The sequence below is a fragment of the Scomber japonicus genome, chromosome 9 (genome assembly GCF_027409825.1).
Source record: "Scomber japonicus isolate fScoJap1 chromosome 9, fScoJap1.pri, whole genome shotgun sequence".
Lineage (NCBI taxonomy): Eukaryota > Metazoa > Chordata > Actinopteri > Scombriformes > Scombridae > Scomber > Scomber japonicus.
This window is the reverse complement of record NC_070586.1, coordinates 24002291-24021988: the sequence shown is the minus strand read 5'-3', so window position 1 is coordinate 24021988 and position 19698 is coordinate 24002291. Positions and strand designations below refer to the sequence as shown.

The 19698-nt window shown below is 40.2% G+C and overlaps 1 protein-coding gene across 1 annotated transcript in view; it reads left to right on the top strand.

Moving 5' to 3' along the window:
* ssbp2a (single stranded DNA binding protein 2a) overlaps positions 1-19698 on the top strand; it is a 52193-nt gene that overhangs the window by 11670 nt on the left and 20825 nt on the right. The window contains exons 2-4 of the mRNA XM_053325782.1: positions 12533-12605; positions 16394-16455; positions 16755-16839. Of these exons, the coding sequence (XP_053181757.1) occupies positions 12533-12605; positions 16394-16455; positions 16755-16839 (220 nt within the window). The remainder of the gene's footprint in view (positions 1-12532; positions 12606-16393; positions 16456-16754; positions 16840-19698) is intronic.

Genomic DNA, 19698 nt, shown 5'->3' with positions numbered 1-19698 from the left:
GATGTGTTGATTCAACCCACTTTTGAGATTATAGTTTGTGGATTGTGGTGCTTTTTAATTTGGAAACTGTTGGTTTATCAATGCATTTCTCACTTGACCTTAGACTGGCAGCTGATGATTGTTTAAGTTATTTATCAAGCAACGTCAGTGTTCAATTGTAAGGATTTGCTGCCTTTCTCTAAATTGAATATCTTTGAGTTGTAGACTGTTGAGTCAGACATCAACATGGGTGTATCTTTATCTTGTACTGTGTAGACTAAGAGAGTCAGTTAATAGATAATGAAACTATTGTCAGTTGCAGCCATAGTGCTTCTGAATTGTATACTGAGAGGTGTTTCTAATATTTGGTCTGTTTACTCATCAGTCATCAATCAGCTTACAGTGTTTTGGGCATTTTTTATACAAATGAATTTTTTCTCAGTGTAACCTGTGCGCTCGCAGTTCATTAAACTCCTCTCTTCCTGAGAAACTATACAAATAGACTTTAAAATAATACATTAATTAATCTTGTATGATCACTAAGTGTTGTCATCAAACTGAAAGTTATTTCTGTAAACAGCAGTTTAATATTCTCGGCTTCATGACTGTGTTGCATTCAAGATTTACTGTAATAGCTTGTAGAGAAAGTTGAACAAGGAAAACACTCCTAAAAATCATTGGTGTTCTTTCATCTGTGAAATTAAACAAACTCCCCACGAGAGGTGACTCAATCTAAACAAATCAAACCCAATGAAATGGAACTCAAATTAAGAAAGTGATGGATTTGCCTCTGCTTTTTATTTGATTTATCCACTTTACATGTTCGGCAAACAAATTTCAGCAACAGAAAAATCTTTCTGGCTGAAACCTATGTGTAAAGGACACAACTGGATTTTGCTCAATTAGTCTGTTGGTAAATAGTGAGCTTAGGCATCACGCGCTCTCACCATTTCTCCCTGTTTCTCCCTCTCTCTGATAAGCTGGCATTTCCTGTTATCTCAGCCTTGGGCATTGTTGTCTGCTCTGTGAGACAGTAGAGTCTCTGCACTTCTGATGAACTGTTTCACTTTGTCTGATTGTGCCTGCATTAAAGGGGGTGGAGGAGGGGGGGGGGGGGGGTTCCTTTTTTATTGTATTGTCTGTTCAAGTCTTAATTGCTGCTGTACTAATTTGCTGTTTCTCAAGATCCGAGTGGGAGTGGGATTGTATCCTGCCAGAGCTGCCAGCCAGTCAGTGTTGTCTAGCTACACACCACCCACTGAACTCAAAGCTAGTATTTCCACACTTTTTAATCAAAATAAAACGTAACAATAATGAATTTATCAATATAATTATGCCATACTAAATAAAAACTCACATGGAGCAGGAATCACACCTATAAAAACTACAACAAGATGCAACTGATCTTATGGACCGTGTTTGAACTGAAATATCTAATGAGCCGAGCTGAACAAAAAAATGTTTGCACCCAAAGCAGATAAGTAAATGCAGTACAGTCAAAAGTTTGGATACACTTCTAATCCAAATGAATGGAACGGTGTGTCCAAACTTGTGACTGGTACTGTACATGTCCCCCCCCACACACCGAACCTCGGGGCATCTGTAGACACAGAGTACCGAACAAAAGCAAGGTAATCTGTTATCACTTCTTCATTGGAAGTGGGCATATTCAAACACCAACACCCTGTTTAGACTTGTGCTCATTTTTATTATATTATCCTGGAGCTGTTTATAAGTTTTGGCAACATTTTATATTGGCTGTGACAAAGAAATTGTCTTTAATATGGATCCATCTGATTGATATCCAGTCAATATAATTAGATCAACGTCCCTGTACTAAAAGTTCACAGGTTTAATGTGACACTGAACTTCTTACACTGTTCATTTTAAACTTGGATCAATTCTGTCATCAGCTTAAGTAAAACCACTCTTGCTTGTCTAATATTGTGCTATATTGTCCAATTTGCAGTTGAGGTTATGTAACAAAACTGCCTCCGCAAAGACGTTCTAGCTCAATTAGAGAATGTGGTTTTCACATTATTAAACCTTTACTCTCTGTTCTTTCTGTTAGACTTTCTATTCTGTCTACTATTTCTCATTCCCAACACACTGTAAATATGATAACCGGGTTTGGGTGTAGGCTAGCTTTACAACACAGGGTGGAGGTTTGCAATTACAGTTGAACTTGTGGTCACAGTATCTTGATAAGTTGGCTGTTATCAGTCTTTGTCCAGTTCACTATGTAGCTTGGGTTACTACAGAGTCTGAGCTGGCGTTATTTTTACTCCCACTCCACATCTCTCTTTCTCGCCTGAAACAATATATTCAGAGTCAGTCCATTGCAACGTACATTGTAGTTGACAGTCAACAGAAATCCAGTAACAATTTGATGCACTTGATGGTTAATAAAGTTAATAAAAATGGAGGATTTGCTTGATTTTGTCTGTTTTTTATGTTATTATATGTATGTTACCTTTCAGGCTTTTAACCACAGGTCAAAATACAGTAAGATAAAATAAACAACTTTAAGAGCAGCTTTGGGCTCTGATATGCCATTATAATACTATTTTTCTAGAAATAACTACGTATAAATCCTGATCAGTTTGTAGCTCTACGGAAGCAAATTGCCTCCTGGCAGGAAAAGTCACGTTATAGCGTGATACTGATTGTTTTTTTCCTTCTTTTTTCTGGCGTGGCTGCGATAAGTTTCCGTAATAACTCAAACAATATGGATCTTTGTTGTGAAAATAGTTTTTTATCTTTCATGTGGCTGTTGTATTGCATTTATTTTCATCTTAGACATGTATTGGACAGTCTTAAAGGCAGGGAGGGGGAGGACAGGATTCCAGGATCTCTAGTTAATGAAAGGTAAACACACGGTCTACACTGAGGTGAGCCAAAGAACTCAGGACTCTTCCTCCCTGTCAGGATATGAGCTTCATTTCTTTGACTTGTGCTTTTACGCAGGACATTTCACCTTTCTACTGGCAAATTCTTCTCTTTGCAGGAGAGAAAGATTTTGCTGAGAGCTACATCTCTGTTAATAGCCACAGGTGCAGTTCAGCCTGTATTGTGAACTATGATAAAGTTTGTCTTATTGTATTTATCAGGTGATTGCAGGGCATACAACATAATTATTGTTCGGTAAACTTGTGTGACCGCTGTCATTAGCTGCCAGTATTGTGTCATAGAGATTTTATTTGTGTGGCGGGTCAACCTCTCACACAGTTCTAAAGTCAGCCAGCTCCGCTCACCTCCACCAGTGCAGGCTACAGCGGCCTCTGCCAAGCCAGTGTTGGAGCATTCAGGCCTGTCATCCAGCCAAAGCTCCAGTAAGAGCTTTACTATGTGTTCTGGAAGTGAGAGGGATAAAGGCTACGACAAACATTTGCTCAGTAAAGCAGTTGTATGAGACCATCTCAGTAGAGACAAAACAGGGAACATGAGCAGATGAAACACAGTTTATTTGAGTACGAGTGTCTCTCCTCAGGCTGTTTCCATGCAGGATTATGACGCATGTTTTGCTAATCTTCAAAGCCAGAGTGAACTTTTTTACTGCTCCTCCCAGCGCTCAACTACGCACCAAACCTGCAAGTGAAGTCAATGCACGGGCCATTCAGCGTCAGAGAGAATATACTTTATATGAATATCTCAATACATTTAGCAGGAGCCATTAGAGAGACCCAAGGGAATACCTTGGAAGGGTAATGGAGAATATAGATTTAACTTGTGACCATCAGCAAAAATACCAATTAGAAATGCATCAGCGAACAGCCAGTGATACAGCCATAGCACTCCGCCAGCTGGGGAATAATTGAAGGCATGTATTTGACTGAGATATGGCAAGAAGTTGAAGGAGTCTGGTGGAAGTCTTTGTGCTGTCTTGTCATACTTAAATGATAAAGGATCTCAATGGCGATGCTTGTTTTTTCTCTATGATGTTATAAACTTTATTCCACATGTGGGTTTTGAAGTTATTTGAGACACTTGCAACAGTGCACCAGATGTTTTTCCACCACGTGGAAAGTGTAAGCTTGAATAATTAAGAATTAGCCTAAATTATTGGCTAAATAACAATACCAAAGCTCTCAAAGGGTAGGTCTCTTTCTGACTGCAGTTCATCCTGGAACTGTTTGTCGGGTTCAGCTTTATGTTTTGCAAACCCAGTGTTATAGGGATGTGTCAGTCTTATACCAGCTCCATCTCTCCTGGAGATCCTCCCTGATAAACGTGTGTAACAGCAGCAGGCATGTTCATAATGTCCTTTTCAGTTTTACTCACAGGCTGCGGCATCACTCCTCTTCCTGCTACGTCCTGACCTCCCGTCGCTGCGCTTCTCAACTCCTTTCATTAATCATTTACTCTCTCCTTCTGTGTCTCTCCCCCACCTCTCTTTCTCTTTCTATCTCCCTCACCTCTCTCCTTGCTCTCTCACTTTCTACCCTCTGGATCTCTTGTTGCTGCTTATCTTTATCTTGTTATCTGTCTCTCTCCATTGCTACATTTTTATCTCTCTGTTGACTGGTAAATTAGCCATCTTTGTCCTTTTCTCCATACTAATAGTGTCTATCATGCATCTGCATTCCATAATCTCCCTCTTTTTCTGCCTATTTTTCTCTTTGCCTCTTTCAAGTTTTGTGTGAGTTTTACTGTATGTACCCCTGTTTGTGTATGTGCTTTCAAAATAGTTTAGAGTAGCTCAGACAAAGCAGACACTATATGCAGCTAACAGTTCTTTCAAACAGTGAATCCACTCGCACGTAGCTGCCCAAGTCCCCTGCACAGGTTCATTAAAACTCTACTTTTGCCTAATGAAAATGCATCAGGGGTTAGTCTACTGGAACCTGATTTGCTGATTTGATCACGATCCTGTTGCTCTACCTTTCCCAGACAAGGTGTATGCATAAATAGCTCTGTTTTTGAAGATGCTCTTCACTGGAATAAAGACTTCGTAATCCCCATGGTTGTTTGCGCTCTTGTTTTTTTTTTTTTCTCTGTGTTGTTTTCCTGAAACCCTGCGTATAAGATGAATTATTCAGCATTGTAATGGGTCTATATTTGTCGTTGTTTATCTTGCCTCAGTGCCCCCGCCACCCTCGTCGCTGCCCCACCACCATCCCTCTCCCAGCTTTTCACTTGTCTGTCTGTCTTTCTGGCAAGCAGAGCCACTCCACCCGCAGAGGATGCTCCACTTTAATGAATGAAGTGAAGTCATTTAGCAAGGCTCTTAATGGCACATAAAGCCCCGCTGCTAGGCTTGATTAATCAGGGAAAGTGTTTGGCTGTCACACACAGGGCTGTCCTCAGCAGGGGCAGCAGCTTGATCGCTGCTCTCTCTTTTATGGTGGGGTCCCTCTCTGTTCTCGCCAGAGTTGTCAGGAGCCAGAACAGCCAACGCTCTTCTCATCCACAGGTGGTGCCTGTTGACGGTGGGCTTTGGGAGGCTTGATTAGAGATTGAGAGCCTGCTCGGCTTGGCTGTGGACTGGGCGTGATGATGATGATAATGGTGATGATCCTTCCTCTGTGCCAAAGACAGGTGTTTGTGATTTGTGTCTCTCTTGCGGCCTGCATCTCCTTAGTGAGGTGTGATATCTTAAGAGGACAGTGTAGTCAGCAAACATGGATACATATGCAAAACATAGGCCACAGCATAAATTTACCACTGTGCACTGCAAGAGAGCTTCATCATGTGATTATAATACGGGGAGGACAAAATTATAGAAACACTTTAGAATGCATAAAAAATAGCTAGTTAAATACAGTTTATTAAAGCTAAAAGCAACCATTTTTTGTATCCAAGTTGCCTTTAAAGCTCACTTATTAAATTATAACTGACCCCTATTAAAACCAATATGCGTTGCTAATTGGTGTTCAGTTTAATATGGTTCAGTTTTGCATTGGGTAAGTGCCTTTGTACTTGTGGTTACTGCTGTCACTGCCTGAATTGCATCAGGCAGTGATGCAATTCTATATATGCTGTAAAATTATGTAACATAGCAAAGAGGAAAGTCTCAAAAAGTATGACAACTAGTGCCAAACAAACTGCCTAAGCATGGATGCACCACACTCACCAGCACTGACTGAAAGACGCATAAACAGATATTTGATTGACGACAATGCAAAATATAGGCACAGCATAGAAAACGGTGCCGTAATTAAACATTATGAACTTTACCAAACCAGCATTTACTGCAGGTTTAATTTATCGTTGGGTGTTATTGCTATTTAGTCCATGAGAAATTTGGAGGAGTCATTTCATTTCTCCTTCTTGCTTTATTATTCTCTAAAATATAGCATTTGCTTGAAAGCAAAGTGCTTCAAAGACACTTTAGCTCTCAGTAGATACTTCACAGTTTCTCTTTTACCAACATTATTCTTTGCTGTGAACACACAGCAGAGATTTAAGGTGGTAATTTTGTCTTTTGTAGTAGGTAAGCATATCCAGGAGATAATTACAGTATTTCAACTTCCTGCCTGTGACTTAGTTCAATCTAGGATTACTTTCCCATTATTATTACTTCTACAAAGAACTCATTGAAATTCATTTATAAAATTATAATGAAACTCATTGCATACTCCAAGGCATAGAAAGCATGTCCTTTCTGTATGTTATGTTTTGTGCACAGCATGCATTCATTTGCTTTTTCTCTTGAGCATGATAAGAATCTAGTCTGGTTTAGCCTGGCTGTTTTTCATTGAGGGTTTTGTGTTAATTTGCAGAAGGAGGTCACAGCGGGGTGCTTGGCTAACCGAGACACCGCTCAGTGAGAATCCTCAACATTAGAATATGAAAGTTTACAGATCTCGCGGGTATTCATCTTGGGGCTCATCCGCGAGCACCCATCACCTCGATCCTCCCCATCTGCCTTTTTTTTCTGTCTCTCTAATCCCCCTTCTTCACCCTCCTCTCTTCATCAGAACCTTTCATCTCTCTCTGCGATGCTCCTGTCACCCCATCACTCTCTTTCTCTCATTTTCTCTCTCTTTCTCTAATTTTCCTCCATGTTGGAAATGAAGAGGGGGAGTATCGTTCAGTCTCTGGCTGTTTGTTTGTTCTTATTTTTCCGTCTTTCATTTTCACGTTCTTCCACAGAAATCAAATATCAAATTTTTTTTTTTTGAAACCAGGAGAACATTGCATACAGGATCATGCACTATTATATCCTACAGGAAATCTGTTTGACATACTCTACTTATGTACTGTAAAACCTTGTACAACCTGTATATAAACATTGAACATGAGATATCACAGCTACTGAATCCACCATACAATGTTTGTTTGTTTCTCTCTTTTACACAAGTTCACAATTTTTTCTAACTCTTTCGTTTAGGTAGTTGTTAGCTGACATGTGATAACCCATGAGATCTTTACACCAATCTGAGTGTAAAGTGTCTTATAGTTACTATACTTGGCCTATCCTAATAGTTCATAATGATCTTCCCACTGCATTGTTGGATTTAAGGTATTCTCACAATATCCTCATTGCAGTTGTATTTCCCAAGTCATGTTTCAGACAGCACTGGTCTGATTTTTAAGGAATATTACCACATTTGATCATTTGTACTAATTGTGTACAAAGCAGGTAAAGTCAAAGTCATAAGTTGCACTCTCACCGCTCTCATCAGCAGATGCAGCAGGCAGCTGTTTTTAGTGCAAAAACTATACGCTACCTTTTCTGCACCAAACGGCAGCCAGACAAAGTCAGCAAAGTGGCTGGTTAACATAGTGGGACATTTAGCAGCTAAAATGCCTGATTCCTCACACAGGAGTTCATGGAGGAAAAACATGGCTAAAATGAGGGCGAATGATGGACTCCAAATTAATCTTAATTTTCATCAATGTCTTGCCCAATGTGTGAACCGTTTGCTTACATGTTTGCCATTGATGTCATATAGTGAGAAACGTGTGTTTACAGCTCCTTTCACTGCCTCTAACTGACTAAAAAAATCAACTAATGTAGAGTCATGTAAGTTGTGATCATTGAACTGCACACAGGGCACTCTTATGCCTGTACTGTTTACAGTGTGTCATCATAACAAGCACCAAAAGGGACAAGACAGGATTATGTGACTTAGCTCTCTGACTGCTGCTCAGCAGACAGTTTGTTTTCATCACTTCCTGTGGGTAGAGACAGTTTCCTGTCACTTCCCATATTACAAATCCAGAATTTAATTTGGGCAAAGAAGGCAATTTTAAAGCATCCCACACAGAGGGGATGAGACACTATAAGGTCTAAATTGCAGCTCTCCTTTGTCATTAGGCAGACAAGATGTATTATGTACAGAAGAATTATCTCCAGGTGCAGCTGGAACAGAATAATATGTGTACAGAGGAGAACTTGTGACTAGCTCTAGTTTTCCCAGTAATGTAGTTTAAGGGAAGGTCTTGCTGTTTTATTGTAATTGTTGTAGATCTGCCAAGGAGGTAAACGTACATCACCGGTGGAGAAGACATGTCTTCTGGATTTGCACAGGATTGTATTATTCCTTTTTTCACATATTTAACATTTGATGTAATTTCCTCGTCAAGTATATGTTATTAGGCTATTTCAGTATATTAACAAGTCATGTAAACATGTCAATTAACATGTCAATTCAAATCACAAGTGTTATCACTTTTCCATTACATCTTTAACAAGGGGAAAATAATCTGGAGCTAATCTATAACAGGCAAATCCAATCACTGAAGCCATTGTCTGTTGTGATTTGAAGCTCTACCAGACTTTGATCGCCACAGCATTAAATTGATTAGCAGTGATCTACTGGTCTTTCCTAAATGCTGATCCTGGCAAACAGGTTCATGTCTCTGCCCCTAAATTGAGGCTGAGATTGGGCTCCAAAATACTCTCCTCTTACTGCTCTCCTCTCTGTATGGGTCGCTAACAAGGCAACATAGAGGATGGTCCCTGTTTCTGCCTGCTGCCTTCATTAGGCTAAGCTTGGTTCAAGCTCACTGACTGTCTGCTCCTCTACAGATTTACAACAGTCAGGATGGGGGTCAGCTCCAAATATGAATTTAATTAAATGTGTCTCACAGAAGACAAAACCACTTCAGTTTGAAGGAGAAAAGGGTCAGGTGTGGATCTTATAGTCGCCCTCTTTGACCCACCTTCTCCACTTGTACTCACTCACCACCACTATGCACATTTTACGCACACATACACACATAGTTTTAGCACATAATGAGAGAAAGAAAAGTGGGAGGCCTCTGATCTCTTCAATCATCCCGGTTGCAGTTGTGATTAATGTAAAGTGGTTCTTATTTACAACACAAATTGCCAAGGTAGACAGGACAGGTATGAAATAATTATTTTTTTTAAATAGAAATGTCTTCAATTTTTGGTGTGTGTTCAGCTGCAAGGGCAAACAACAAAAGAGCTGTAATGTGAATAGACTAATGTGGAGTCAGAACCCATTATAAATGCATTGGCTGCCTCACTTTGAGCAGTTTTACCTCATATTGTAATGCAAAGATGATTTAAAGTGACAGTTTATTTAATGACAAGAGAGTCATTGTCATGCTCTTACTTTTATTGTGTCAGATTTGGAGGATTCTTAACCTTGAAGTCGCCTGTCCTCTAATCCCCAAACCATATCTCCTCTCAGTATTTTGACTCTGTCTGTCAGTTGAGTTTCACATAGTTGGGTGCTTTGTTATCAGCGGAAGGCTCGGCTGAACAAGTGGTAACTGAACAATGAGGGGGGTTTAGTGTTTTCAAAGCCTCTCGCTTGGCTTTGAGAAAATTAGTAGTTTTGAGTTAAAGTTCAATAGATATTGAATGCTAACTGAGTGCCTTCATCTGCCACTTTGCTGTCTGCTTATCAGCCCTATTTCAAGTTTGCCTACTACTGGTGTGTGTGTTAAATAAAAAAGAGATGGGACGGATAGAGTCAGACAGAGAGAGAAAGGAGCGGTTTGTGTCTGATTTAAGTGTGTATTTTTGCAAGCGTCAGTGCATTTAAATCGTCGTACTGAAAAACCGGAGCAGTGAATGACTTAAGAACTGTATTTTCTTCCTTGCCTTTTGCTCTCCTTTAATCTCTTCTCCAAAACTTGCATTAGCCTACTTACCTCTGATACCCTCTAATGTTTCTCTTTCTTACATGGAATCACCTTTTTCCCCCGCTGCTGCCCTCATCCTTCCTCTTTCCCCTGGTTTCCTCCTTTTCTTCGACTCTTTCCCTACAACAGTCATATCTTAAAGGTCTAGTTAAATCAATCTTAGGGCAAACCCTTCAGTCTCCCTGAGAGGCAGCTACCAAGCAAAGCTGTGTGTTAATAGATTACTGACTGGATACTGGCCCTGGTATATGCCGAGGACAAACTTGTATTTCTTTATTTATTCTCACCGATACAACAAATTCATTCATCATCACTGTGAATGACGTGCAGTTACATGAGATTTTTCAGTATTAATAAATAGTTGTACACTGAAGCTGTTGTAGCTTATGTGAATGTTCATAGGGAGAGTGACAGATTTAGACAGGTTGGCAGAAAAACAATGCAAAACAACGACAGAACAAGTTTTGTTCCTAGAAATGTTCGGAGCTGTACAGTGCCTTGGAAAAAAAAAAACAGTCACATCTTTTATTCATGTTCAGTTGTCGAGGTGTCAGGAGTTTTGTCAAGCCTCTCATTGTTCTGTTAACCTTGTCCCTGTGAAACATTCTGTCTTTATCTCTTTGGTTAAACATTACAGCCAGGCCACGGGGGGAAAGGAGAGAATAAGGGATGGAAAGAGGAATGGAGGGATAGAGCACAGGAGCTTCCCTTTATGCATTCATCATTAAACAAACATGGCCTCTCACCAGGAACAAGTGCAGAACAAGGCAGTGCGAGCAAATGGAAAAGGCGCAGAGAGAGATAGAAAAAAGGGGGAGACTGAGGATGAACGTGATGAAGAAGAGAGATGGAAACGGGGGAGGGCGAGGAGACGGAGTACCTGTGTGCAGAGCAGAAAGGTGTGCAGTCCATCATCTTCAGACAGGCAGACAGGGCTGTCTGGGGAGTTTATTTTTACCTCAATATAAGAGGAGTCTGGAACGGCTACAGCAGTCTGGTAGCACCTTTCAGTGGGGGGTTCTAGGACAGCTGCTGTCCTGGTGTGACATCTTTCACGCTTGCTGCTATTCATCCAAACACATGTGCACTCAAACACACATGGTTTCACCAAGCTCAAGTCAAAACTCATGCTGTCATGCTCACAACTATGTGTCTCTGCTAAAATCACTCGTCTTTTGTGTCAATGTATAGCTGGAAGGATTATTTAGTTAATTGATTAGCTGAGAATACACTTCTGCAACTATTTTTCAAGCAAAAATGTTTTCACTGCATGGTAACAACTTTTCAAATGTAAGAATTTGATGATTTACTTTTTCATATTTTATAATAAAATGTATCTTTTGATTTTGGACAAAACAAGTGATGTCAGTATGTCCAAAATTCCTGTAACTTGCCCTACAAGTGAAAAAGATCTGCCAGTGCAATGAGAATATCTCTACCTCTCCCCAAAAGAATTTAAGTTAGATTTGTCTTCATTTTAGAGCAGTGACCTGACTCTGAAATTAGATCATTTCTATTAGATGCAGTAGACGTCAAGAATATGACACTTCAGAAAATGTGTTTGTTGGGTAGATTACAAATCACACAAATTGGTTAATATTGATTTTTAGGAGAAATGTGAGGATCAGGCATGAATTTACTTCCTCCTACATGACAAACATCTCGTTATTCACAGCACTGTACAGTTACTGTGTGTCTTTCCACCGGACACTTGGACCAAATGTTTAGGATGTTGTTAGGAGTCTGATCTGCTAATCTCCTGCGGATCAATGTTTATCTTGTATTTATAGACCCAGTAGATCATCACCAAGCAAACCCCCCCCCCCCCCTACATCGAAGTTGCTGTTAGTACTAGCTCACACACTGGGAGGAGAATTGATTAACAAATCAAGCCTGTAATTAATTCTCATTGTGATCAAAGTCATAGGAGGAAGTCTGTGGAGAGCCTGAAGCATGAGGGCGAGGTGTTTTACAGTGCGGTCCCACCAAGTGTGGTCTTATCACAGTGTTGTTTGTTCTTCAAACAGGTGGATTTTAGATTTGACAATAACAGTGGGGGAATTTCAAATGTCTTAAAAGGTTGCCCTGCTTGTGGTTTGGCACCCAGGAGATGATTAGTACTCCTAAGCTGGTGTGTTTCTTTCTGTTCTCATGAGATTTGTAACGCACTGTGACACCCTCACACATCACCGCACATTGCATCCCGGAGCTGCTTGGTAATTCATATCCAAGCATAGGCTCCTATATCCTTAATTTAAAGATAAAGATTGGAAGAAGCTTGCTGTTACAGTATGTATGGATTCATCTTAAATATGGAGTTATGATTTTCTTAGGTTGGTTTTAGTGCTTATTTTTGTATCTGCTATAAAACCAAAGCTGTTTCCATTGCTCCCGTTCTTAACTGCGGCTCACTCATAGTACATTATTCGCTGTCCATCTGGAACTTTGAGAACAAACTGACCCCTTTGTTTTCTTTGTTTGTGTGCAGGTTAGCTCTCTATGTGTACGAGTATCTGCTGCATGTGGGAGCACAGAAGTCTGCACAGACCTTTCTCTCAGAGGTAAGTCACAAGGAGTGGTTGGCATGTTTGTGTGTGTCTCAGAGAGTATAGCCCATGTATATATGTATGTGCCTGACCCTCATACAGTGTCTCCAAGAGTATAGCAGCTAATTGAATTAGCCTAGCCTAATAGTGCTGAGCCAACAGGTCAGTAGCAGCTTTTTAACATCAGTGTTGCATTTAGTGGGGCCAGAGAGTTTCTGCGCTCAGCGTGGAGCTGACGTCTTTGACTGACATCATTTTCTGATCGGCTAGAGACAATATCCTTGTCGATCTCTTCCGATCTCAGTCCTGTCCTTTCTGATTCCTTTCCTTTCTCTCTTTCTCTACTTCTGTGATGTTTTTACTCTCGTCTTGATCTATGTCTCCACTAAATTTCCTGAGATGTGAGCTTACACTCACTGTAATTCTGCCGAGGTAAAAAGGTGATGGGGTGAAAATGAGGTCAGTTGATTCTGGTGCTTCCCTGTAAATGACGGTAAATTACAACATTGAAGACAGGGGCTCGAGGCTTGTTGTACATCGGCCAAAGGAAGAGGAGAACAAAGAGAGGGGGATGGAAAAGGTTACATCATCAGCTGGCACCAATTCTCATCACTCTGACTTAGTGTGTTTGTGCACATGCGCATACACACACCTTTCTTTTTTCTCCCTCTCTTTCTCTCTGACACCCTTTCCTCTCTGCTATATCGCATGCTCTTCCATCCGCAGATGTTGGAGATGAAAAGGATAGGCGGTGTCTTATTCAAGTGTGGGAACGCATTAGCTAAGAGCGCAACAAGTATAAACACAGCCACTTATATACAATACAGATTCACACACATGGGGTAAACATTACACCATAATGTAGCTCTTGCAGGAATAGTGAGGTGGAGCAAAACGTAGCTTTAAAAGCCTGTTATCTACTTTTTATCGTCCACATCTGTTTACACTGTATCACCCGCCTCAGGAAACAAGAGGCCAGAAAGACGAGTCACAAACCAGAGCCAAATACCTACACCTAAATACAAAACCTCAAACAGAGAGCTCCACAGCATAGGCTTAAGAAACCATACAACCATGTTAAACTAAACAGATTGCTCAAGCTACACTTAATCATAATAATGATCCTTTTTACTGTCACTGCGTTTCTTAACGATGTTACAAAGTGTTGTAATAATTGAAATAAATGGGAATGCACATTGGCAGAGAATATATGAGGAGAAAAAAAAACAAGACGGCAAGAGTAAAAAAGCAATACAAATAATTACATTAAAGTTTTTTCTTATGGATAGAAAGGAAACTTTGAAGGCGGGGCTTTCCTAAAAGTCCTCAGTGCAGTGTAACTTACATCTGCCAGTAATCATGCTGAAGGGATTTCACTGCACCATGTTGAAGGTAAATGAATGAGCCTCCCAGGAGTGCAGACCGCAAGAAGACAGGATATGTGGGCACAGTCAATGCTATTTTCTTGTACGCTTTCCAGATGAAGCGGGAATAAAAGAGCACGCTAAGAAAGACTCCTGACCTGAACTGTCTGAAAATCATGTTGGGGCTGAGCTACGGCCAATTAAATGTGAGAAATGGGGGATGTCATGCCCATTCTGCGTCTTTTGTACCATTTGAACAATTATGAGAGAGTAAATCCTCCTTCTTCATGGTGCATATGGAAATTGCTGACTGTATGCGGGATAAACAAAGACTGAAACCATGTGGGATAAACAAGGAGAAGCAGTTCCTGACACCCCCCCCCCCAAAAAAAAAACACTTCAAAGCAAGGCATTCCTTGTAAAAGTCACTATGTCTGATCTGCAGCTGAGGTCAGGACAGTCTGATTGAAAATGCAGTGATTCAGCTTTTCCTGTTATTTTAGTGCTTGTTCATACTGCCATTAGAGCAGGTGGGACAGTAGTCTCATTCTTCTACCCATATGAAACATTTCAGTGAAGTAAATTAAAAAGATGAACATGAGATCATTTATAAAGTCAGAGAAAGAAAGTGATGTCAGTCTCTTTATTGAGAGGAAAGGCAGACTAAACAATAACGTCATAGTCTGATAGGAGTCTGACTGCTGCCCACAGCTGCTGTTAAGACTGTTAGTGCATGTGAGTTTGTTTGATTGTGCACATTAACGCACATTGAATGCAAACATAAATCAGTGGGTGATGTCAGCGTCAGGCTAGTCACTGACCTTGACTGATGTGTTAAGCATATACTTCAACCCAAGTGTCGGCATCTGAGACGAGATATAACAGGTCTGTCAAGTGTTTTGATTTCTTCACATTTTAAGGCAATGTTCATACTTGAGGTGTATTTTTCTTCTTTAATTTTCCACAACCAAAAACATAAGAGCAAAAATGTAAGGAATAGGTTAAGCAGTGTGTGTATCTGCTCCAGCATATCAGCTGTAAGCAACTTATTACCAACAGAACTTCATGAGTGTTACTGTCCAGGCTAAGGAGCACATAATTGGCAAACCACATAGTTTGTGGTGTTACAGGTTACTTGCCAACTGTGTTTGAAGCCAGTTCTGGATGTTCTCAGAGGGCAATATTTGTGGCTGGCATAGTGTTACATTTGCCAAAGACGTCAGTTATATCATCAGTATCTCTCAATCTTTTCTCTTGTAACATTAAAAGTTGAAACCTGCTGTTTGAAAATACAAACAAGTTTTTCAGCTTAAAAATGCTCACAACTTATACGGACTCAGCTAGAAACCTTAAAAAGTTACATGGAGACAGTGTTATCAATCAACTCATGCAGCTAACATTGGTAATATGAATCAGATACAGTTGAAAAATGGACAGCAGTTAGAATGGAGAAGCCTTTTTTTCTACCTGTTTTCTAAAATCAAGGGTCCATTGTTTCAAAAATAATAAAAAGTAATGCAAGCAGTAAATCTTATTGGCTTAGCGAGTGGCCAGTTATGCTGGCTGCATCCAACAATTTTTGTAACTTTTCAAAACTTTCCAAGACTGGGAATTGGCCATGTGAGAAAAATAGAAAAAATTTAAATTTCCTACTTGAGCGTTTTTATTTCTTCACATAATTATTTATATCGTTCATAAGTATGCACAGTTCTCCCATTCAAATGAGTATCACACCTCTTTAATACTGGCTGTTCAGAACAGCTACAAACTCTTTTGACATCAAATGCAGTTGGACAACATGTCATACAAACTAGTTATTTTTGAGCATATACCAGTGTATATTCTCTGTTAAGAAGGAATGAGAGAATGAGGGAAGGACAGAAAGATGAGGAAGGATGAGATATGGTAAGACAAAAACTGGAGGAAAGGCAGATGTAATACAGGATAGAAGATAGAATAAATAAATAAATAACTCTTACCCTAACCTTAACCTGGCCCCAAAAATCTGCTTTTTCCCAACTGGGGGCATGGCTTTTGTCCCCAGTTGGACAAGCTATCCCCAGTTTACTGGTCTTTAGTCTGAAATGTGTCCCTGAAAGCAACCTGTGTCAAACTGTCTCACACACACAGACACATAATCACTTTCAGGTACTTGTGTGAACAGACAGGCTTTCACTCATAGTATGAATCCATGTCATGATGATCATGATATAATATATAATGGCATGTCTATAAGAATTCCCTTGCACGCTCTCCAACCTTATAAAGTAGATCATTCACATGTCAGGCTTGTTTTTATACTTAATATATTTCTAAAGCATCTCTCTCTCTCTGTCTCTCTATCGCTCTCTCTCTCCCTCTCTCCCTCTCTCCCTCTCTCCCTCTCTCCCTCTCTCCCTCTCTCCCTCTCTCCCTCTCTCCCTCTCTCTCTCTGTCCAGATCCGATGGGAGAAGAACATCACACTAGGAGAACCTCCGGGGTTTCTCCACTCATGGTGGTGGTGAGTGTCATGATTGACTTCATTATTCTTCAATCGTCATTTATATTATTGGAAAATGCCTTCACCTCCTCCTGATTTAATTTGTCTTCATCTCATTAACAGTCCTCAAAAACTCTTTCTACAAGGTTGCCGTTTGCAACTATAACACTGCACTTGAGCTTTCATTGCAATGAAGCAAACACAATTACATTCATTGCCTTCATGTTGGATTACCCTAACTCAAAAATTGACTATTATTTTCACTTGTCAGAGTTTTTTCATCATTTTTCTCTGACTGACTGCTGATCTGTGTGTTGCAGTGTTTTCTGGGACCTTTATTGTGCTGCTCCAGAGAGAAGAGACACATGCGAACACTCCAGTGAGGCCAAGGCTTTCCATGACTATGTGAGTCAGCACTGATGTAGCTTTCCTTTTCCTCTTTCCAGCACGACGGCACTCTCAGATTAGGCAGCAACCTATGCAGGAAAATGCAGTATTACATGGAATGCACCAAAAGTGTTATATTATGAAATAAAACAAAATATATAATATAACGATGGAATAATCCAACACACTTTTAAAACTCACTTAAAGAACTTTAAGCAGGTTCATTTTTATTTTAGCTGTTGCTCTGTTCTGAATGAAAAGACTGTTTTTGTCTTGATTGGCAAATGTGTGATGAAGTGTGTGAAGTCATCAGGGAAAAGTGTTTTGTGGAATAAAAATAGACTTAAGGTATCCATAAGGCCAGTTCAGATCAAAGACTGAGCAAATATCGTCACTCCTGTGTCTTCATTTCCCTTCCTTTCTTTTTCCACAGCTGGTGCTGTTTTGTGATTAAGAAAGTATGTTTGAAAGTGCAAAAAAACATTTAGGCCATAAAGTTGAAACTGGGGATTTACCAACCTTGTAAGTTTCTCACTCCTATTTCCAGAACAGTATATTTTACAATGTTACCATATGGTTGCAACTTTTCTTTACAACCCTCTAAAATGATTTCTCTTTTCATTAATCTTTGATCTAAAGCTGCGTTTAATCGAATGCTTAAATTTTATGTTCAATGTGTTTGATGAAAGGATGTAGACAATATGCTGCTTGATGTTTGTAGTACCTGCAACTGATACAGGACTCTATCAGGGCACTGCAGCCCACACACACATGTCCGCCTCAATTATTGTGAGCACATTACTGCTGAAAAGCAGACCGGGCAGGCAGACAGTGGCCCGTGTGGTGGAAACATTGTTTATTGCCGTGTTTTGTCAGTGTGGCTTCATTTCACTGCTGTAAGGCGTGAGTCGTTTCAGTCATACAGCAGCCAGTAACCGGAATACAGTGAGCGCTGCCAACACCCTTGAAGTTTTAGATTAACTGGTGACTAAGAGAAAGGAAGTGCAGCTCCCCTCGCAGGAAGTTTGGAGGAGGAGGAGGAGGAGGAGGGGGAGGAGGCGGAGGAGGAGGAGGAAGGGGGTCGGTGGCTCTTCTCTCTCCTGCTTTACGTTGTTGTTTTCCCTCTGTAGCCCAAAGTCTGACTCATCAGATTTGTCTGTACTGTGGTTTATTGAGATGTATTGTTGGAAGTGCACAGGTCAGGGGTTTCTGCCTACCCCAGCAGGATCGTCCTGCCTATCGCACCATCCCTTCTCTTCTCTCTATCTCTTTGTGGTTCTATCCCTCTTTCCTTTACGCTTGCAGTCCTGCAGAACTCGTGGGGGCTCTCTGCTCTTTTATCTCCTTGCAGTAGGTGTGTATGCATGTGTGCGTGTGTGCACACGCAGGTGATGCTGCTGATGCTGGCGATGATGATCAGGGTGATGAATAGGCACTCTGAGGACAAGGCAGCTATGCAATGATGTCATCCTGGCTCGGAGGAAGGGAGCTGGAGGGCAGCCCGACCTCAGGCCTGGGAGACAGACAGAGAGATGAGGACAGAGCTGCAGAAAAACAGGAGAACATGGAATGGAGAAAAAGATGGATGGAAAGAGTGTGAGGGAATCAAATAGACAAAGACAGACAGTTCTTTCTGATTTTATTGATCTCAAACCCTTCTCAGCATCAAAAATCACAAACAATCAAAACACATTTACAGCAATTAAATGTAATTGCATTCCAGTTGGAAATAGCAGCATCTTGTTGTTTCTTCTAACAAGAAGAATCAATTCAATTCAGAAATGATTTCGAATCTATCTTAATGTCATTAGCAAAAGCCACCAGCAACATCGTATTCTTACATTTCCTGCAGGGACGTAATCAGAGAATTATAATTAGACCAATTGTAATTAGACCAAGGTCACTTTCAATCAACCGCTTCAATGCTGTGCTGCTTCTCAGATCCAATCAGAGGTACTACCCACCTATCTGCCACTCAATTAAAACAAAATGAGGGGACAACTGCGGTGGACGTTAGTGAAAAAAAGTACTGCACCTTAATTTGATACCGGTGTCTCCTTTTCAGTCTCCTGACTTTGAGACTGGAGATTTTAATCAGACATTTTGATGGTAATTATTTTCAGATAGCTAATTACTGAGCGAAGTCCTAATTACTCTGCTGCAACTTTCAGTTCTTTTAAATCAAGGCTGGAGACATTTCAGTTTGCTGCTGCCGTTTATTAAATCAAATTTGAGGCTTTTGTTCAATATCTTACACTTTTACTCTCCTCTTTTATCTATCTTATTCTATTTTAGCTTTTTATTTTCTATTTAACTCTTTTTAAATGTATTTAAATGTCTTGATATTGCCTTATGTTGCTTTTACATTTTTGTCTTGGTATCTTTTATGTTAATGGAAAGCGCTTTGAATTGCCTTGTTGTTGAAATGTGTCATACAAATAAACTTGCATTGCCTTTCCTAATTGATACTGAGGAGATGTAGGAGAATTACTCGCACTCGCAGCATCTTTGTTTCCCTTTCTGTTGATAATTGATGGGATTGTGACAAGGCTTTTGAATTGATTTGCAACATATGCCAGTTTGAACTACCCTCTGTAGAAAAAACAGGCTTTCAGTAAATCTGGTTTGAAGCAACAGCAGCATTTTGACTCTGCCTGTTTACAAGGGGAGCGCATGATGTTGTGCACTGTATATGTGGATCATATCACTAGATTTCTGTGTAATACACTGATCTGACACTGATGTTAAAAGGGAATGAAAGACTGATGAACAAAGTGAAGAGATGCAATGTTATTGATTCCTGTCCTCATACAAGGCTTTTCAGGCATCAGAAAGGCTGTTTACAGTTCTGTTAAGTGCTTTGTAAATTGCGTTCTC